Source organism: Vombatus ursinus, unplaced genomic scaffold (genome assembly GCF_900497805.2).
Source record: "Vombatus ursinus unplaced genomic scaffold, bare-nosed wombat genome assembly UNPS02014799.1, whole genome shotgun sequence".
In the NCBI taxonomy this organism is placed as follows: Eukaryota; Metazoa; Chordata; class Mammalia; order Diprotodontia; family Vombatidae; genus Vombatus; species Vombatus ursinus.
This window is the reverse complement of record NW_020954577.1, coordinates 13,046,412-13,068,829: the sequence shown is the minus strand read 5'-3', so window position 1 is coordinate 13,068,829 and position 22,418 is coordinate 13,046,412. Positions and strand designations below refer to the sequence as shown.

At 40.1% G+C, this 22,418-nt stretch overlaps 1 protein-coding gene across 14 annotated transcripts in view; it reads left to right on the top strand.

The window, feature by feature from the left end:
* The window catches only part of HDAC9 (histone deacetylase 9), a 698,100-nt gene that overhangs the window by 456,888 nt on the left and 218,794 nt on the right, over positions 1–22,418 (top strand). For 13 of the 14 annotated variants that reach the window (XM_027872084.1, XM_027872079.1, XM_027872078.1 and 10 more), the window contains one exon: positions 6,665–6,772. In XM_027872084.1, the coding sequence (XP_027727885.1) occupies positions 6,665–6,772 (108 nt within the window). Of the gene's footprint in view, positions 1–505; positions 544–6,664; positions 6,773–22,418 lie in introns of those variants that run through there. The other variant, XM_027872088.1, reaches the window with a different exon arrangement.

Here is a 22,418-nt window from a genome sequence, read left to right as displayed (position 1 = left end):
AGTGCTCTTTGTTGTGTTTGCCTAATCACTATTTCTTGAGTTGAAGGCTTGGTCCCTCCCTTCACAGAGATCACAGTCTCATAGAGGGGTGTCTTAGACACACATACATATACACAGAGCCAATTTAAATGCTCATGGGATTCGTGTAGAGAGGAAATACAAATTCTGGTTCAGAATTGATGCTTCTATGATCCTGAAATCTGAAAGGGAGCAATTGTGTCTCCATGGGCAGGGAGCAGAGTGAGGGAGAGGATGGAGCAGGAGGGTAAGGGAAATATAAAAGGAGTTGTATTCTTAGCTGAACCTTGAAGAGTGGGTGTATTTCAACAGGTGGACATGGCAGGGGTAAGGATGTTGCAGGCATAGGATATTGGTTTATGCAAACACTTGGAGCTGGGAAAAGGCAGAATTTATGTCTGTCTAATGAAAAAAATCAATTATTCACATATTTATTTTTTTCTATACTATTAATTTCAAACATATCTCTCCCATTTTCTTGATCTAGAATGCCATCCATGCCAGGAAAGAATAAGAAAGAGGAGGAAAAAAAAAACCAGTTCATTTGGGGCAGCTAGGTGGAGCAGTGGATAGAGCACCAGCCCTGAAGTCAGGAGGACCAGAGTTCAAAGCCTCAGACCGAACACTTGACACATGCTGTTTGACCCTGGACAAGTCACCTAACTCTAATTTCAAAAAAAAAAAAAAACAGTTCAGTAAAATTATAACTATATCAACCAAGTCTAACTATAAATGTGATTTTCTGTACCCATAGTCCTTCACTTTTATTTTATTTTTAATTTATGAAAGAAAACAAGTATTTCCATAACATAGTAGAATAATAAAAAGATGATTGCATGTGAAACTGCAAATATATTATGTACAACTAGCTATTCTTTTTAAAATATATAAAAAATTTATCATGTGAACTTATTTTTCCCCCACCACCCATCTTAGAGATAGCTACCATTAAACACAAGGAGGTATTTTTTTAATTAATTTATTTTTAGTTTTCATCATGCACTTCCGTAAGCTTATGAGTTTTAAATTTTCTCCTCCTTCTTCCCCAACTCCGTCCCTAAGAAAACATGCAATCTGATATAGGCTCTACATATACATTTCTAGTAAACATATTTTTACATTAGTCGTGTTGTAAAGAAGAATTAGAACCAATAGGAGGAACCACAATAAAGAAGAAACAAAATAAAACAGAAGAAAAGAAAGAGCAAATAGTATGCTTCTATCTGCATTCAAACTCCATAGTTCTTTGTCTGGATGTAGATAGCATTTTCCAGTATGAGACTTTTGGAGATGTCTTAGATCCTTGCATTGCTGGGAGAAGCTAAGTCTATCAACATTAGTCATCGCACAACGTGGCTGTTACTGTGTACAACATTCTTCTGGTTCTACTCACTTCTCTCAGCATCAGTCCATACAAGTCTTTCCAGGTTTTTCTGAAGTCTACTTGCTCATCATTTCTTACAGCACAATAGTATTCCATTACGTTCATATACCACAACTTGTTCAGCCATTCCCCAATTGATGGGCATCCCCTTAATTTCCAATTCTTTGCCACCACAGAAAGAGCTGCTATAAATATTTTTGACACGTGGGTCATTTTCCCATTTGTATGATCAAGGAGGTAAATTTTTTCACGCCTTCTCTGGAGTCAAGTTTTGTTGTTGTTATTGTTGAGTTGTATCTGACTCTTCATGATCCCATGGACCATACTGTCTACGGAGTTTTCTTGGCAGAGATACTGGAGTGGTTTGCCATTTTCTTTTGTGGATTAAGGCAAGCAGAGGTTAAGTGCCTTGCCTGGGGTCACACAACCAATAAGTATCTAAGGTCAGGTATGAACTCAGCTTTTCCTGACTCCATGCCCAGTGCTCTATCCCCTGAACCATCTAGCTGCCTCAAGTTTAGTCATCATAATCACATAACATTTCAGTTTCTTCCCCTTCCCTTTTCTGTCTGTGCACTTTTGCATGCTCCTCTGTGCCTAATCAATCAAGCAACTGATCAATCAATACATATTTGTCAAACTCACACCCATGCTAGGTGCTGTGCTGGGTGTGGGGGTTACAGAGACCAAATTGATATTGGCCTTGCTGGCAAGGGGCTCCTATTCCCTTAAGGAAACAGCACTTTTTTACAGAAAATATATAAAATAAATACCAGGAAAATTGGGAGGAGGACGACATCATTGGCAGCTGAAGAGGATCCAGAAATGTCCCTGAGCAGCGCAGTACTGGCAGGGCTTTGAAGGAAATGAGAAGCTATGAGACATTGAAGTTAGGAGGGAGCCAATGGCAGCCATGAGGGGTGATGGGGGATGGAGTCTGATTTGTGAGGAATGCCCTTGTTGAGAGCTGGGAGAGGGTAACCTGAGTGAAAGAAGGTTGATGCTGTTTCTCAGAGACTTTAGATTACACTTTCTGATGACACCATCCAAGGTAGGAAGTGAAGGGAGAGGGGAGATTTGGAGATGGAGACAAGTGCAAGAAGAGACCAGAGATTCTCTACTCCAGGCTTCCTTGTCATTATCCTTTTCTCCTCTCTTGGTTCCATGTTGTTCCATAGCCATTTGCTTAGCACAGCATGTGCTTCCTCGGAGAGATAGGGTGAAAAATTATTCACCACAGTATATAGAACATACACGGGGTGATGAACCATATCCGGAATTGTAGCGTAATGACCAAGCCTGGTGTTCAGCACTGGTCATGGTGGATAGCGGAAGGACCCCAGCAGCTGGCTTGGGTTGTACCAGGGATGTTTAAGGAGGAGAAAGGTTGTTGGTGATGGTGGTGGTGTGCTTACCAGGATTGATGGACTTATTTAAAGTGGCCCAGTTTTATGTTTGATGCTGGTCTGGATCATACATAAAAGGAGAGTAAGACCTAAGTTTACCTCTGAGGCTTGGAAACATCGCAAGTTTGTGGAGAAGCTTCCCTGATGTGGACAACTTGCCTTTGTCTCTTTTGCAGTGTGCTTCCTTTTCCAACATGCATGGGGGCAGGGAAGAAGGGCAGTGAGTAGAGTGTGTGTGTGTGTGTGGCCCATTTCTCAGGTATCTAGTTTCTTCTTGTCAGTGCTTGGTACAGTCCCTAACACCACCTATATTTGGTATTCCAGCAAGGACTGAGTTCATGATGAAAAGGTCTTTCTGAGACAGTTTTGATTGTGTTTTCCATATAACATAAAAATGAACCCAGAAATTACAACCTCCATAATGGCAAGGACTCTCCCCTAGAATTAAACTACATGCTTTGAACATAAGAGGCATTTAATAAATGTGGCATTGAATTAACAGGTATACAATTAGGGCTGACAGCATTCTGAATAATTCCCCAACAGCCATATTAGTAATACTGTCCCTCATCTTCCCCTCACAGACTATTCTTTGAATTAGCCTCTGACTTTCCTGAGCTACTAATCCACTCTTACTGTCCAACTCGGAAACTTTCTCAAAAGTTCAATCCTGGCAGTGGCACCCACCAGCTCATCTTGCTGGCCCCCAGTTTCTTAGACTTTCTCTTAAGTTTTTGTCCTTTCCCTCAGACTCTCTCTGTAACCCCAAGTATATCTCACCCAGAATTCTTCTCTCCTTCTGGCCACCTTTGTCTTCTAATAACCAGCATTGACATAATCAATTTTAACTGTCCCACCTCACACAAAAGTACTCTCAATTACCATTATTCTGAAAAGGTGATTTTGTTAGTTTCCCTTTTGTTTGAGGCTGTTTGAGGCCTTTGGATTTTGGAGATCTCTGAATTGCAAAGCACTGAGATTTTTGGAAACTTGACTCTTCCTTATTTTCCTGACCACTATCATAAGATCATAAGTTTAGAATGGGAAGAGACCTTAGAGGTCATCAAATCAAACCACCTGATTTTACAGATGAGGAAACTGAGGCACAAAAGAATCTCATGACTTGTCAAGTGACACATAGCTAGTAAGTGTCCAATGCAGGATTTGAGTCAAGGTCTCCCCTATTCCAACTCCAGCGCCCTGTTCATTTTCCAATACTGCCTCATTTGGCTAAATGTTGACATGTGTTGAAGAGAGGTGATTCACTGGGGTTGTAATCATAGTGACACACATTTCAATTTGGGATGACCCATTTGAACGCTAAGCTTTCTTGCTATGAGTCTGCAGCAAAAGGTGGGGAGGGGCCAAAAGGAAAAAAAAAAACCTTAAAAGAAATATGGCTTGAGGGCTTGGACCTATGTCTAAAGGAACATAAGGTTCATGAAGGACAGGAAGGCCTCCCACCATGGGTGTTCACACAGGAAATACTTTCTTACTCCCTCAGTCAGCCCAGCCCTAGTGATACGTTGTGATAGTCTTGGTACAATTCTGTTCCTAACTCACAGCAGAAAAGGAAACTGTGAAAGCAATGGTTTTGGCAACCAGAAATATCCTGTACTCAACTGCTAGGAATCCCATTCTCATGTTTCAAAAGAAGCAACCATTTTGTAGGGTGGGTACACTCCTAAGCTGTGGTCACATTTTTGATTCCACCAACAGTCCTGACAATGAATCACAGCTCCTCTAAGGCAGCCAGCTCTTTACATGCCCACCATGGAATCAAGCTCTGTTTGGCCTCCTCTCATCAGCCACTGAGCCACTTTTTAAATTTAACCACTGGCTTTTAATTGGCAGAAACTGCCTGTGAATTTTTGTATGTAATACTTAACTATACATTAACTGTTTTAATGCCTAATAGTAAATATACTATAGGTCATTTAAAAAACAAAATTAATAACCCTAGTCTGTATCTACTTGTTTCGCTATTACCATTGCTACTGAAAAAAAGTCTCTAACTTTTGACCATTTAAAAATTTTCATTTCATTATATCAGCAATCTTTCAACAAGGAGGGGAGAAAAAGCCTAGAAGAGTGAGTATAAGCTACTTGAGGACACAGACTGTGATTCTGTCTTCTACTGTTCTACACGTGGAGGCCCAGGGCCTGTGTTGTGCAAACTCTAGAAAGCAGATGGATGAGGTTGGTGCAGTGGCACCTAGATGACCATATGCAAAGTATTCTTTCGGGGATGTCTTGACAATAGAATTAGGAACATCTGGTATCGACTTTGGCCATACCTCCTGAGGAGTCACCAGATGCACAAAATTAAGAAGGAATAATCTTTCTCTGACCAACGAGATGTCTAAATTGCTGTCAACTTGTATTCCTACACTCACTAGCACAGTCTAACATAGTAAGGACCTGACAGGAGAATGCCTTATTGCTGGTTGAAAGGTTATTTTGGCTAAGGGAAGGAGGAACGTGTGTGTGTGTGTGTGTGTGTGTGTGTGTGTGTGTGTGTGTGTGTAAGGTTTAGAGACACTTTGTTACCATGAAGCCATTTCAGTCATTTGAATGCCTTAGTATTTGAGTTCATTTATGTTTTGTACCTTTGAGTTCCTATGTATTGCAGTGATTTCTAGAGGACAATGAGCCTAGAGCAATTTTCCTAGTTATAAGGCACTTCCATTCTCATAAAGACTTAATAAATTTGAGAAACTGTAATGCTGAAGGCTTGCTTCTCCCTTCACTGTTACAGATATCGATAAACTTTCCATGTTTGTGTTTTATGCGTATTTCCTCCGAGGCCTGTTTAAGAATGCCTGCTCTATGTAGCTTCAAGAACCCTACTGTACCCAGTCTCACTTCTCCAGCACTTATTCACCTCTGTTCAGTGCATAGTGGTTTTCAAAGTTCTAGGCTGTTTTCTTTTCTATGCCAAGGTTGAGGCAGGTGTTTCACTTTGATGGCTAAAAAAAGAGGTCAATTGAACAACACTTTTGCAAACCTAATTTGGAAGAAATATTGCTACATGCTTTGTTTGGGTAGTGTCCTCAGGCATAGGAATGAGGATGAATTTTAATAGGCATCTGACTGTATTTGCAGTTTCCTGTGAACGCTGGCACCTACCAGCCCACATCCTGCCAACCTCCACTTAGAGAATGCAATCTGTCTGTCTGTCCGCTGCACGGCTCTGCTGTCCTGACCTTTGAAGTGGCCTCTCAGGACAGCACATTCCTTTCATTTGGCTAGGGTGCGCGTAATGAAATGGCCATTTCCTCCTGACTGCTAGCTACTGGGGAACCTTCCGAATAATTGTCTTTGGCTTCCCGTAAACCTACAGCCAGAGACATATTTGAATTTTTCCCCTTGCCACTTGCAAATCCTATTTTTATGTATAGCCAAGGGCCCTTAACTTTCAGCATGTCTTCTACTGGGGGACTGGTGTCTAAGGGTCCTGTAACGAGGCCAGATCTGGCCTCTGTAATGTTATTTGTAATGAGAAATCTAAACAGGGAATAGCAGTGAGGCATGACTGGAATGTGTTTCCACTGGAGAAGCCAGTGTTGAGAAAAAGTCTAAGCAAAGCCATGTCCAGAAGGCCCTTTCAGCTGGCCAAGACGGAAGACTAATGTTATTGTGTGTTGGCTGTCAAGCTGCCAGCCCTCCCTCACCGATTTGTTTTCTCTTATGTTCTCCCTCCCTTTCCCCTGTCCTCTTCCTCTGCCTTTTTCTCCCTCCCTCCCTCTCCCTCTTCTCTCTCCCTCTCCCCCTTCTCTCTCTCTCTCTCTCTCTCTCTCTCTCTCCCTCTCTCTCCCTCTCTCTCTCTCCCTCTCTCCCCTGACTGTTTGCTCAGGTGGACAGTGACACCATTTGGAATGAGCTGCACTCAGCTGCTGCTGCACGCATGGCTGTTGGCTGTGTCATCGAGCTGGCTTCCAAAGTGGTCTCAGGAGAGCTGAAGGTGAGGTCTGGGTTACATTATGTGTGGGAAATTCAGAGGAGAAGCTGAAAGGGATGCTTTTGCATTTGGGGCTGGTGGAGAGTGTGGTGTGGTCAGCGAGGGCTTGGGGAGCTGTGGCCAACAATTTGGACACCAAGGTGTGGCCACCTCAAGAATTTTCTTCAGGGGTTGGCTGATGGCTCTGCTCAAAGCTTGAAGCTTGCTGGGGAGAGCTGCTCCCTTGGAATGCTCGCTTTTCTTTTTGTTCTTTTTTGAACACAGAAATGATTAGACAGTGATGGTCCAGGTTAAAATTACCCAGAGTGTATACATATCTGGCAGGCAATTCTGGAATTCACTTTTGAAGGCATTTTAAAAATATGATTATTGAGTTGTATACATAACCACAGAATGCCACCCAGAGAGAGCAAAGGTAAATAGCAGGCAGCTTGGCCATCCAGGGACGGGGGAATTGTTGATGAAGAGGGTAATGGTCCAGAGGATGTTTTTCCATGAAACGACTTCAAACAGGGACTGAGCTTTATTGTTTTTTTGCTTTTATGGTCACTTCTTTTCTCCATCATCTGAAAAGAACAATGCACAAGCCCCCACAGTTTCTCCAGTCTAAACAATTTATAAAAACCACAGACCTGACAGAGCCTGAGGTTTTATTTGGTATTTTAGCTGAGCCCTTTCAAGGTGAGCCATGTGCATGAAGGGGGAGGGCTCTGGACCCAACTCAATTATGTTGTTGTGGGCGTGGCTTTGGGGGTACACTGGGATGTGGACTTCATAAGTCAAGATGTAACAACTGATTGAGGCTTGTTACTAATTGTATGTGGGGGGGGTTGTATATATGTAGGATCACATGTTTTAGGACCTACATTCACTCATCTTTTTTTTTTTAATCACTGATGGAATTAGATGAAGATTAGTTCTTTTCAAGTGTTGTGAATGGATATGGCATTAGACTTGGAGGGAACCAGGGTTCAGATCTTACCTGAAACTAAATACCCGGGTGCCATTGGGCAAGTCACTTCATGTCTTTTGGCCTCAGTTTCTTCCTAAGTAAAATGTGGATGATAATAGGACCTTACTCACAGGATTGTTGGAAGGGCTCAAATAAGATAAGTTCTGTTAAACACTTTGCCAACCTTAAAGCGCTATGTCAGTGTGAATTCCTATAATGGTGGGTGGCCGCTCTGCCTGTGATGAGCGTGAGGCAGCCACGCCCTCCATCACAGGCCTTGATGTCGCTCTCAGAGGACGTGCAGGAGTTGACTGCCTCATTTAAGCGTGGCCACATACAAAAGCTCTGCTGCGCTTTCTGTGCACGTGATGGCACCCATTATTCCCTCCTGCTTCAAACTGCTCCTTTCAGGGTATTGATGAGATCCTTCAGGGAGGATTTCCAGTCATTGTTTATCAACACTGAGGAATAATTAGGAAAAGTAGAAAGGGCAGCCAGTGAAGGTACCAGCTGCAGCCCCAAGCAGCATTTCCTCCTGACCCTTGTGATGAAGAGGTTTTCTCAAAGAATATTGGACAAGATCAAACTCAAAAGACTCTGGATGACAATGACATCCAGCCCTGATTTTCAAACATCCAGAGAGTCCTGCCCACCACTGACTCATGTGGTTTGTCAATGGTGAATATAGAAGGTGGTCAGAAGAAATAAGGTGGCCTTTCCCTTTTTAAATTTCAATTTAGCAAGCATCCATGCAATGCCTAGAAATTTCCAAACACTGTCCTAGGCACTGGAGACACAAAGGCAGAAACAAACCAATTTTCATCGTCTAGAAGTTCACTGTCTATTGAAGGAATAGCATGGACACAGAAAAGGAAATAAAAATACACCCATACACACACACACAGAGTAATTTCATGGAGCTGAAGGAGTACCAAGTCCGATGTTGGGGTGGGGCAAGTGACTTAGGAAAGGTTTTATCTAGGAGGATGCCCTGAAACAGAGCTAAGGATTCTCACCTCAGAGGTGAGGAGGGATGGCACACCAGCTATGGAGAACAGCCTGGTAAAAGGAGTGGAAGTGCTATAAAACATGATGAGCAGGCAGACTTCGGAAAAATCTGGAAAGACTTGTATGGTCAGATGATGAGTGAAGTGAGCAGATCCAGGATAACAGATCTAAGACATCTCCAAAGGTCTCGTGATGGAAACTGCTATCCACATCGGAAGAAAGAACTATGGAGTTTGAATGCAGATCGAAGCATACCATTTGCTCTTTTTTTTCCTTCTGTTTTGTTTTGTTTCCTCTTTCTGGTGGTTCCTTCTACTGGTTCTAATTCGTACTCACAACATGACTAATGTGAAAATATGTTTAATAGGAATGTATATATATAGCCTATATCAGATTGTGCGCCGTCTTGGGGAGGGAGGTAGGGAGGGAGGGAGAGAAAAATTTAAAACGCAAAAGCCTATGGAAGTAGTTCTTGATAAAACAAAATAAATTAATTTTTAAAAAAGGAGTGGAAGTGGGAGACAGAACATCATGAGCAAGAAATGGCAAGTAGGACAGTTTGGATGGAGTATAGAGGGAACGTGGGAAATTAGTCCGAGGAAAGAGCTTAAATGTGAAACGAGAGTCTGTATGTTATCCTGGAAGCAGTAGGAAGCCACAGAAGGTTTTTGAGCAGGGAAGGTTAATCGTTAAATCAGAAATGTTCAGGAGGAGAATGTCTGAGGTGTCATGGAGTTAGGGCTCAGCAGGCTTCTGTTCAGTTGTGCCTCTAGCACTTACTAGCTGCATAACCCTCGATCCACGTCTTCTTATTCTTTCTTTCTTTATTTGCAATTTTGCAAGAGTTTTAACCTCACCAAAGCACAAGGACTTTCCCAGAGTAGGTGCTTCATTAGTCTTGATTGAATTGAATTAGCACAGGAGCAAGCTTTCTCAGATGAATGCCTCCTTCTAGACTGTGCGTCCAAGGAGTAGGGAACAGGCGTGATCACGGCCTTCCGGGAGCAAACCACCTAGAATGGCCAGTGTCAACAATGGGCAGCCTTAGAGAGGACACACTGACAGACAGACAGCTGTGCAAACACTCACAAGCTATTTACTCGAAGCACAACTGGGAAGGCAAAACTACCCTCCATTACCCACACTGGAGGATCCCAACAAGGGAAGAGGGGCACAATCATCTATGCTGAGCTGGGAAATCCATTGCAAGGATAATGATGATTTTTTGCAATGTTTTAACTTTTTAGCGATTCATTACAAAATCTAATGTCAAAGTATGTGAATATTCCTTGAGCTCATGCTCAAGTGTGGAGCAGAAGAAATGGTGCTTAGGAGGGGGGCGAAAGGACACAATATGGTGCACAATCACAGGATTATGGAATTTCATAGCTGGTAGAAGTCATTTTGTCCCATCCAGTTAGACCTGAACAAGAATCCTTCTGATAAATAATTTGTAGTTAATCAATCAATCAACATTTTAAGGGTCTGAAGTATTTTAGACTCTCTTCCAGATGTTCAGGATGCAGAAACAAAATAATAAGGATAATAAGAATAAGAAAAAGTTCTTAAAGAACTTAAAATCTATAGAAGGATACAACATATATACATCATCACAAAATAAATACAAGGTAAATTTGAGAGGAAGGCCATTCCCCAGTTGATGGGTATTCCGTTAATTTCCAATTTTTTGTCATCACAAAGAGAGCTACTATAAATATTTTTGTACATGTAAGTCCTTTTCTGTTTTTTTTAATCTCTTTAGGATACAGACCCATTAATGGTATTAAAGTATTTTCTTTCAATTATTCATTCAACAAGCATCTATTGTGTCTGCTACTGTGTACTAGGTACTTTGCTCGGTTATGGTAATAAAAATAAAACAATAAATAAAAACAAAAAATAAAACAAACAAACAAACAAACAAAAAAAAACCAAGACAAATGCTGCCCTCAAGGAACTAAAATCTTACAAAATGAGAATAAAAGGAACTTGAGTAAATAAACATGAATGCATGTAAAGCAAATAAAAATAATTGGAATTGAAGAACTCTATTGAGGGGAACTCATGATCTCCCCAGATAACCCATGCCACTCTTGGGTAATTTAAATGCTTAGGAAGTTATTTTTATTTTTTTTATTCTGCCCTACCACCCTACCACAAGTCTAGATTGACTTCCCTGCAGCTTTCTTCTTTACTCCTATTTCTAACAAAATGGAACAAGCTTAATATGTCTTTCATCATCATCATCATCATCATCATCATCTTCTTCTTCATCATCATCCTCATTATTACCATCATCATTTTCTTCATCTTCATCACCATCATCATCATCCTCAATTTTGCTTGAGTCCTCTTCCAGCTACGAATTTTGTGAGGACAATGATTGTCTCTTATCTAAAATTCATGCTACCTCCAATGTCTCCACACAATGGGACTCTGCAAATATGCTTTAAAAGAACGGCAGCAACAACAACAAAAAATAGCCCATGCATTCCAAAACTTTGCATTGGGGATTAGGGCAACTACTTAGGAAAAGAAAATAAAAAAGTTAATATTTTCCCTGTGAAAATTTATGAAATATGTGAACAAAAATGTTCTTAATCCTGGCCCAATGCCTCATAATAGCCAGGTGGGAAGAGCAGCATGGCTCCTCCCACCAGTTGACTATGATTCTTTGGGTAAGATGGAGCCTATGAAGCTTGACCACCTGCCTTCCAGAGAGCAACACTGTCCTCTGATCTGCTGATGAACCCTAGCCTCCCCCACCACCTCCCCTGGGTCCTGCCATCTTAATGTGCTCTTTGAGCTTCTGGGCCTTTCCATCATCACTGCAGCTGAACTTCCCTTGATGGATTGTCTTTGTTAAAGAGTGTGAGCTCCTCGAGAGTAGAGAATGTCTTCCTTTTCTAGTTGTATCTCCAGCATTTAGTGCAGTTCCTGGCACATAGTAAGCATTTAATAAATGCTTGTTGATTGACTGATAATGTGTCATGGGCAGGCCATTTCACCTTAACGAACCTCAGTTTCTTTCTCTATAAAATGATACCTACTTATCTCGCAAGATTATTGTGAGGATTATTTGAGATCATGTGCGTGAAGTGTACATAAACTACATAGTACTCTCCAAGAATTCATTTGTGATAGTAACGTGCTTAAAGGAAGGATGGACCCAAACACTTGGGAAAAAAGCCTCAGATCTCATTATTACTAAAAAGTAATCGACTGAGACAATCTCAATAATACTGAGTCATAAGCTTACTTTACTTTCTTTATGTGTCTTTACAATTAAAATTTGACTCAAATTTATTTGAGTCTTTACAATTGTCTTTACAATTAAAATTTTAACAAAAAGTGTAGAGATTGCAAGATTCATCTCTTCTTATTGACTCCTTAAAAATGATTTGACTGTAGTAAAATTGTCCCTTAAAGGACTTTCCCCGACAAGGTGACCCAAGTGTACAAGATTCCTAAGATATCCCAAGCATGTGAGTCAACCATACAAGATTCCCTGAAAGAAGTAACAACAGATGACTTGGTTAAGTGGCCTAATTATTAACATCTGCCAAAGCATAAAATATGAGTATGTGCCCTCCATCCTTACTTGTTGTTGGCCACTGCCATGAAGGAGATCTGGTGTAGAAGACTAAGTTCCATTTAAATGGAAAACAGGATTCCTTGGAGATGGCAAATTTCCATCCAATGGTCTTGTTTGTCTCTGACATTATGTTAATTGCATCAACCTTTGGAATACTGAGGAGCTTTCTAAATGAGATTCCTAATCACTCAAAAGAGTTGGGCCTAAAAAAAGAGGAGGAGAAGAAGACCTATTTTCCCAAATGTGACACAGAGTTGGATGGACAGTTGGATGAACAGGGTTCATCTATCGTCAGTACGTGTGTCTTGGGGAGATACTGGTGGACAGTGAGCCAAGTCTAAACTGATCAAGAGGATAACAGGCTCTATTGCCTTTGTGAAATTGTTCAGTTTTTGAATGACCATAAGCTTCTCTCTAAAACAAAGGCTTACATTTTAAAAAACATTCTTGCCATAATGATGTACAGTTCTAGGTCATGCAATACCAGTCTCTCAAGAATGAAAGGTGAGCATCATTCAAAGGGCAATGGAAAGGTAAACAAATGTTGAGTCAGTTTGCTTATGGCAAATGAGTGCGTCCATATTTGACTTCATGAGTGCTTAACCCAGTACTGGTTGGGGACTCACAAGTAGAGGATGGGCACGTAGGCTATAACCTCTTACCAATGAGGAACTGTGTGGGAGGGCATGATGTAAAGGATGCCATCAGAGACAAGAAAATGAGTGTGACTGGTACCCAACATCAAGAGTCAGGGATAGCCTAAGGCCTCAGGTCACATATTCCATTGGGATCCAGGCAATGTCATGAAGGGTAGCAGAGACACAAGGCACATAGGACAGGCAAGTATGGATTGGGATATGGACAAGGTATGGATAGAACTACACCAAGAGAAAGAGTGCTCATGTAAATGAGATGGCAAATTGTGGGAGTGTTTTAATGCACTTACCTTGGAGATATAAATTGTCAAAAAAGCACCTATTACATTACATTTCCACGATAGTCTGGAGAAATATTAAGCTTAATAAGAAGCCACAAGTCGTTTTGTTGCTATAAAGCTTTACTGAGTACTTAGTGGGCACAGATCACTGAGATGAGCATAGGGTTGGAGTTAAACAAAATTTAAGTAATGTAAGGTACCTACCTGCACTCTTGGATTCTTTTAGATAGTAAGGGAGTAGGCTATGTAGATGGATAAGTAAGATACAAAAGAAACTCCAGTAAGTACACTCAGACTTATGTAACACAAAAATACTCTAGGATGGATTATTACTAACTGGGAGATAATAATGATAATGATAATATGATAATAATAACTAGCATTTAAGTAACACTTTAAAGTTTATATTATAAATATTATTTCATTTTATCCTCAGAGAAGTCCTGGGAGGTAGATGCTATTATTATCTCCATTTTACAGATGAAGAAACTGAGGTAAACAGAGGTTGTGAATGCCAAGGGACCCACAGCTAGGAAAGATCTGAGGCCAGATTTGAGCTCAGGTTTTCCTGACTCCAGGTCCAGTACTCTGTGCACAGTGTTGTCCCCTGGCTGCCTATCAGCTGAGGGGATGAAAGCAGTCTGGTAATGGCTTAATGTAACAATAATATTAATATTAATAACAATGATAGCTAGCATTTATATAGCACTATGTGCCAGACACTATGCTAAGTACTTTATAATTGTTATCTCGACAAGGAATAACTGAGTGTTTTGCATTTACGTTCACTGATAAAGCCTGTTATTCTTTAAAACGACATCACTATTTTTGAAAATTGCAACTCAAATTATATCACAAAATGTCTTTTGTCTATTCCTGCTCTCGGAAAACCAACTAGCTGCCAGTGGTTTTGGAGCTTTCCAAGAAACCATCTGTCATTTTGTGATCTGGTGTAGCTGTTTGCATCAGTTATGCCTCGTGACGTCAGGGAAAGGGCTTGATGAAAATCATTGTAATGGGCCCACAAATCAAAGCAGCCCCTAACTAAACCCCTGAAAACTTTGCTTCTTTCCTTTTCTACTATATCATGCTTGGGGTCTTTGAGTCTTGCCTGTCAAGCTTTATCTTACATTCTTAGATCCATAAGTGGTATAAGAAGGCCTATCAGTAACCAGAGGCAAAGCTGACGCTGACCAAGAGCCTGGCAGACAGCAGGGAACAGTGGGGAAAAGGTGCTAGACTTGTCATCAGAAGCTTCATTTCATCTGGGCTCCCTGCTTCCTTCTGTCTCTGGAACCTTAGGCAAGGCATCCCACCTCTGGAGAGGTTTCCTCACCTGCAGAATGTGAGCACTGCACGAAGTGACCTCTTCACTCCCCTCCACCTGGAAGTTTATGATCCTTTGATCTTAGGAGGGCATCATGGTAGAGCAGATGGAAATCAGATCACTAGCCAGGAAGACCTGGTTTTGAACCTTACAAGTCAGTTACTGTCTCTGAGCCTCAGTTTCCTTAGCTATAAAAATTAGAATGAAATACCTCAAGTACCTGGGTTGTTGTGAGGCCCAATGAGATAGCAATAATTAATGTATAATATTATACACATACTATATTATATAATGTGGTAGCTAATAAATGTTATACATATATTAACAATGGCAAGCATTTCTATGGTGCATTATATATAATATAGCCCATTATATATTATATCTAAAATAACATATCGTATATATTATGAAATTGAGACTCCAAGAGGAGATGTAATTGGTTTTTTTTGTGTAGATGCATATTTCCCCAGAGAATAGTCAAACCCCCAGATTATAAGGGAATGCATAGGTCATCTAGACCAAATGATAGCCAGAGCATGAGTTCTATCTAGAAATGGAAGGGTAATTGGGCATCTGTGACTCCCAACTTGTGCAACCTTGAACAGATTCTTTCCATTCTTTTGACTGTCTTTCCTCATCTGTACAATAAAGGGTTTCAACTAGTTAGGTGACCTCTAAGGAGCCTTCTACTTTTAAGTCTCTGCTCCAAGGAGTATGAATGCACTGCCTCCTAAGACAATCTATTCTTTTTTTTTTTTACAAAGGTTCTAAATCTTAACACGATTTTCTTCTAATTAAGTTGATATCTACTTTTTTTGTCATTTCCACCCATTGGTCCTTACTCCATCTTCCAGAGTCAAGCAGAAAAAGTCTAATCCCTCTACCATGTGAAACTCACATTTCGAAGGCAACTTTCACAACTCCTTAAGTATTCTGTTTTTTTTTGGGGGGGGGTGTTAAGTGTCCTTATTTCCTTTAACCATTCTTCATATGGATGATTGCTTGATATCTTCTTATTTCTATTCACCTCCTCTGAAACACATTGGATTACCAGTGTCTCTACTAAAATATGATGGATGTCTAGAACTGAGCCTAATGCCACAGATGACTGAGCAGGGTATTGGTCACCTATTGGAAGTGGACACTCTCCTATTACCAGTGTGACCTGAGTTCACATTTGTTTTTTGATGACCATGTCACACTTCTGATTCCTATGGGTCTCAATAAACCCCATGGGTATTTTGTGCATAATATTTTCTACCCATCTCTTCCCACTCCCTTCCTATGCTCCCTTCCCCCTTCTCCCAGCGCACCCCTCTTTTTCATCTCCTAATTAAGTTTTATCTTTATTACATATCCCAGTGAAAGATTGTGTTTACTGCCAAAGGACCTGCCCAAAGAAGTTCAGAAAGGCCAATTGCTAATAAATTGACCATTAGACAATGACTTTTTTCATTATAATGAACCATCAATCATATAAAAATAAAAGAGCCTTCAATTCTGTGCACCTCATTTCTCTCAATGCATTTATGGTAGAGGAGGATTGACAGAAAATGGGGCTAGATGTTTCAAGAATCCTACACTTTTTAAAACTATACAAACATTAATTTAAAGTCTAAAGGAATTGTTGTTGTTGTTGTTGTTAAACAACCTCACTCCTGAAGGAACTGAATCACATCCATTTGGACGTTCATAGCAGAAGTAGTGGGTGAGGAATCTAAATGGTAAGGTCTCCTCAGAAATGTCAGCAAAATGGGATTCATAAAATAGGTCTCATTGTTTGCCCGAAGGTACAAAGTCTCATATTATGGGACACATAGTCATCTCATCTTCTCATGCTCATTATTTGAAAAATCAAGGAAGCTACTGTGAAAATGAATGGAACCAGGCACCAACATTTATTGGAGAACTTAAAGAAATGTAGTGGTCCTGGGCAAAATTCTTTAAACAGTGTTGGCCAGCACTTTACTCTTCAATGACTTCAGTCTGAAAGTAGGTGTGGGGAGGGCAGTAAAAATACTATGGAAAATATGTCTCTGAATCAAGAAAGGAAAGCAGCCCGAAGTTTATAAGAAGTGTCAGATCTGGATATGGATCTGCACTTCAAGAAGGAATCAGAAAGAACTCAATCTAATATGCGCTGAAAGATATGACAAATTAAATTAGCAGTATTTCTAAGAGATAAAAAGAATTGATTATTAATGTCAGCATTATTTTTAGGTCCTAGCACAAAGCCTGTTGCATAGTAGGTAATTAATAAATATTTGTTGATTGATTGGTTTCGGATCTCCAGCTCGCAGTACATTGCCTGACAAAGAATAGGTATTTAATAAATGTATGTTGTTTTGCATAGTTTTGAAGGCCCTGCCCAGAGCTTGAACTTCATTGGAATGACCTGCAAGAACTCAAGGTTACTTTTGGCCCATGATGAACCATTGGAGGAGAATGCCATTGGAGTACACCTCCAATCACCCCCATAAATAATATTCTGAAATTGTCTGTGATGATTTTCAGCTCATGCTTTGCAGTGTTTAAAGGTGCTTCTGAAGGTTACTTTGTATTTCCCTTTCAAGATGTCAGCCTTGGCCACACTGTGCTCAGGAAGGGAAGCACATAAGCACCGTCTCCTTTTAATTTGCCAAATTTGAAACAGAAGACAGGGCTGCAATAAACTGTGGGTTGCAGCCAGAGCTGGCCTGCCTAATGCGTATTGTCTTAAAGGTTTCCTTTGGCTTAGAGGCAATTGTGCCCCAGTGCACAGGAGAGAAGGGCAGCGTACCAACACTCTCCAAACCCTCCAATTACAGCAAAACAAAGTGGGGCAGTGTTGGGCAAGAGGAATGCTCCTGTCTCCATGGGGGTATATAAGTGCACAAAATTATCCTTTTAGTAGGCAGGGGTGATTTACCTGAATTAAAACTTTTTCAAAGGCACATCTACCCCCCCAAAAAAAAACAAACAAACAAACCTCCAAATGGATGCATTCCTGGGCTGGTGCCTTGTGGTACGTCAGCCCACATCAGAGTCAAAACAAGTTGGCTGATTGCAATCATATCCAACTGTGCTTCCTGCTGATGCCTTCTGGGTAAGAGAACCTGCATCATCTGTCCAAGGATACTCTGCTCATTGCCCTGCTTTGTCTTCCTTCAACCTCAGTCCCCCCTTCCCCCCTCGATTCAGTGCTATTTATTAAGAGTCAGAGTGGTAGAGTGAGAAAGTTGATGGATTTGGAGGCAGAGAAGGAGAGTGATTTGTAGCTTGGTTACTTACTAGCTCAGTGGGGGGAAGTTACTGAGGAAGATTTTAGCCTAAGAAAACAGAAACTTCCTAACAGTTAGAGCAGCCATCAAAGTGGGGTGGGTTCTCTGAAGATGTAGGGGACTTCTCCCTCATCAGAGGTCTTCAAGCAAAAACTAGATGACTACAAGTTGCAGATGGTGTTCAGGTTCAGGTTGGACTTGCTTGTCTCTGAAGTCCCTTGTAATCTAATCCAGTCCCCAAAGCATCTACTAAGCACCGACTATGTGTGGACTACTATGCTAGGTGCTAGGAATGCAAGGAGAAAAATGAAAATGGAAATTTCTCCCTTCCAGGAGCTTGTAGTTGATTAGGGAGATAAATCATGTAACTTGATAAATTAACTTGAGAAATACACACCAAGTGGGGAGTCGGGAACATCTTACCAGGGGATAAAATAGATTTCTATACCAAACCGAGTGTTTATGTTATTCTCTCTTCAAATCAACTCTGATGCGAGTAAGGATTAAGCATTGCCCTTCCCCCACTCTCATTCCCCCCTCCCTTATGAAAGTTCTTCCTTTCACAACTCTTTTATGTGAGATAATTTTCCCCATTCTTCCTCTCCCTTCCCCCTTCTCCCAATGCATCCCTCTTTTTCATCTTTTAATTTTGTTTTGAAATCATACCATCATAGTCAGTTCATAGCCTTGCCTTCTGTCTATGTATACTCCTTTTAACTGCCATAATAATCACAAAACTCTTGGGAGTTACAAATATCATCTTCCCATGTAGGAAAGTAAACAGTTTCACCTTATTGAATCTCTTTTGATTTCTCTTTCATGTTTACCTTTTCATGCTTCTCTTGAGTCTTGCATTTGAAAGTCAAATATTCTATTCAGCTTTGGTCTTTTCATTAGGAATGCTAAAAATTTTATTAATTTATTAAAATTTTACTGATTTATCAATGTTATTTAATAATTTTATTTTATTAAATGCCCATTTGATTATACTCAGGTTTTCTGGGTAGATTTTTCTTGGTTGTAATCCTAGTTCTTTTGCTTTCCAGAATATCATTTTCCATGATCTTTGCTCCTTTAACATGGAAGCTGCTAAATCTTGTGTGATCCTGACTATGGCTCCATGATATTTGAATTGTTTCTTTCTGCCTGCTTGCACTATTTTCTTCTTTACCTGGTAGTTCTGGAATTTGGCTATAATATTCCTGGGAGTTTTCACTTTGGGATCCATTTTAGGTGATCAGGAAATTGTTTCAATGTCTATCTTACCTTATGGTTCTGGGATACCATGGAAGTTTTCCTTTAAGATTTCTTGAAGTATAATATCTAGAATCTTTTTCTGATCATGGCTTTTGGGTAATCCATCAAGTGTTAAATTATCTCTCCTTTATCTATTTTCCAGGTCAGTTGTTTTTTTTTTCTTTTTCAGTGAGATATTTCACATTTTTTCATTCTTTTGACTTTGTTTTATTGTTTCATGATGTCTCATGAAGTCATTAGCTTTCACTTGCCCAATTCTATTTTTTTTAAGTAATTATTTTATTCAATGAGGTTTTGTAGCTTTTCTTTCATTTGGCCAATTATGCTTTTTAGGAAGTTCTCTTCAGTGCATTTTTGTGCCTCTTTTACATTTCACCAATTCTTTCTTTTTTTTAAGGTGTTCTATTCTTCAGTATTTTTTGGAGCCTCTTTTATCAAGCTGTTGACTCTTTTCATAATTTTCTTGCATCACTCCTTTCATTTCCCAATTTTCTTCTACCTCTCTTATTTGATTTTGAAAAGTATTTTTGAGCTCTTTTAAGAATTCTTGTTTAGCTTGTGTCAAAATCACATTTTTCTTTGAGGCTTTGCTTGTAGTTTTTTTTTTTTTTTTTGACATCGTTGTTTTCTTCTGATTTTGGGTTTTGATCTTTCTTGTCACTTTCCCTAGTAGCTTTTTATGGTCAGGTCTTTTTTTTTTTTTTGGTTGCTCATTTCCCCAGACTATTTCTTGACTTTTAACTTTATGTTAAAGTTGGGCTCTGCTCTCAGGGTGAAGGGGGTACTGTCCCAAGCTTCAGGGTTTTTTTTTTTTAAATTTTGTGCTGCTATTTTCAAAGATAGTTCTGGGGTCTGCATGGTGCTTCCATGGTGGTATGATGTAAGTAGAGGTGTGGTCACTACTCTCCTGGCCCGTGTTCTGGTCCTTATCTAGGAATGAACCTTGTTCCCCTCTAGATGAAAGTGTTTGTGCTCCTCTTGGCCCTAGAATTGTGACCAGTTTTTCTCTGAACTCCTTGCTGGAGTGTATTCTAGCACAGTGCTCCACATTTAGTAGGCACTTAATTATACTGACATCATGTATATCTAATCTGCTATCCATAATAGAATATTGAAAATAAGGAGGCACTGACTATACCATAGAACCTGTCTCCTTTGCTCATTGCTGAACTATCTGTTTTATTGTCTGGGAAGACTTTGAATTTAAAAAAATATATATAATTATAGTGATCTGCCTTTGCAAATGCATCTATGATAAATGATACCTCAAAATCTTTCATCTTTTTTGCCTCTCTGTCATTCTTTATACTGATTATACTGAGTCTGAACTCAGGATATAGCCTCATATTTCCCTACCAATTTGAACTGTTTATTCTTTAAAAAAAAAATGAAATGCCACAATTAAGTTAGCCAAAAATGTCTTCATACACATTGTTGGGCATCGTGGAGCCCCAAACAAATGGTTGCTAAACCAAATTTTTGGCTTCCTAGCAGGCTACTGTCATGTCATATAGAAGCAGATATTTGTTAACTCTTCCCCACCCCCAACACACACACACGCACCCACACACACACACACACACATACCTCACCCAGAGCTGAATTACTGTTATTGTCTTTATGTTCTGGCTCAGAGTGAATTATATGTAATAGAAGGAGCCCTCAATCCTTTCTTCCCACTCTGGGCTTGATTTTCACAAATACAGTTCCTTGCAGCCAGAGCCAGGCTGGGCATATGACTAAAGCCATCCTGGACCTCATGTGCCAAATTTTCTAAGATCTGTTTTCCAAAGCTGTCATCAGGCTCCTTCTGTTCAGCCTCTGTAGGAAGGTGAGCTGGCAGCTATGCATTGACTTTGAGGTCCATCATTCAATTCAGCTTTGAGTGCAAAAGCTCTCTTGTTTTATTGGTTTCCCTGGACTCCCTTAGTGGGGCAAAATGCCATTTCTATGTGTCCGGTATTGTTTTCTTGGCACATCTATGGCTTCCTTTCTCATTCTCTTGGCTTGCATGCAAAATACAAGCTTGCTTTGTGAGCCTCCCTTTTCTTCCCATGCTGTAGATGAGCAGCCCTAGGATCATCATCTTTGAGCTGTCTTTAAATGTGAGTTTCATCCCTAAGGCTGAAGTCAGCTGATTTCATGACAGATGCCAACATCTTCCAAAAATAACATCCTCAGCAAATGGGAATTCAGGGGAGAGACCAAGATTGCCCCTTCATTTAGTCATTTAGATGTCAGCATTAGCAAGATTGCATTGGCATTGGTAAATAATTCAATCATAAATGACCGCTTCCTCCTATCAAATTGTCCATGAAATCCTATTTGTGGGCCTGCAGTCACCTGAATAAGCACTCTGGTAGATAGTTGCTTACACCATAGCTGAATTGGGCTCAAGTGCGTGTGTGTGTGTGTGTGTGTGTGTGTGTGTATGTGTGTGTGTGTGTGTGTGTGTGTGTATGAGAGAGAGAGAATAAGTATGAACTCATTTGATATTCACAGCTGTGTGACAGGTGCTATTACTATCTACATTTTATATTTGAGGAAAACGAGGTTGCCAGAGGTTTAGAGATTTGCACAGTATCACCTAGCTAGTAAGTGTCTGGGACTGGATTTGAACTTAGGCCTTCCTGATTCTAGGCTCAGCGCCTTATTCATCGCAGTGCCACCTAGCTGCCTCTGATATCACTAATCTACAGGCAGAACGTATCTCAGCATCCATCTAGTGCCTCATTTTGCAGATGGAAGAACTGAGATTGACCCAGATAGGTTAAATTACTTGCCCAGGTTCTCATAGATAGTAAGAGTCAGAGGTGGACTATTTGGATATCTCATTTTTCCCAGAGGACAGGAATGTGACACCTAGGCCATGTTTCTTTTTTTTTTATCTTTTAAAGATTGTTTTTATTTTATTATTTTTTCTAATTGCATTAAAACAATTTTTAACATTTAAAAAATTTTTTTTTGGACTTCAAATTCCCTCCCTCCCTTCCCTCCACCCTCCTTGAGAAGGCAGGCACTTTGATAAAGATTATACATGCACAGTCATGAAAAATATTTTACCATATTAGCCATGTTACAAAAGAACACAGACCAAAACCAAGAAAAATAAAGTAATTAAAAAATATTTGAATGTATTTTGTATTTGCTTACCTTCCTTTCCTCCCAGCTTCCTTCATCCATCTGTCCTTCCCTCCCTTCCTTCCTCCTTTTACCTTTTACTCTTTCCTTCCTTCCTTCCTTCCTGTCCCTTCCTCCCTTCCTCATTTCTTTCTTTCTTTCTTTCTTTCTTTCTTTCTTTCTTTCTTTCTTT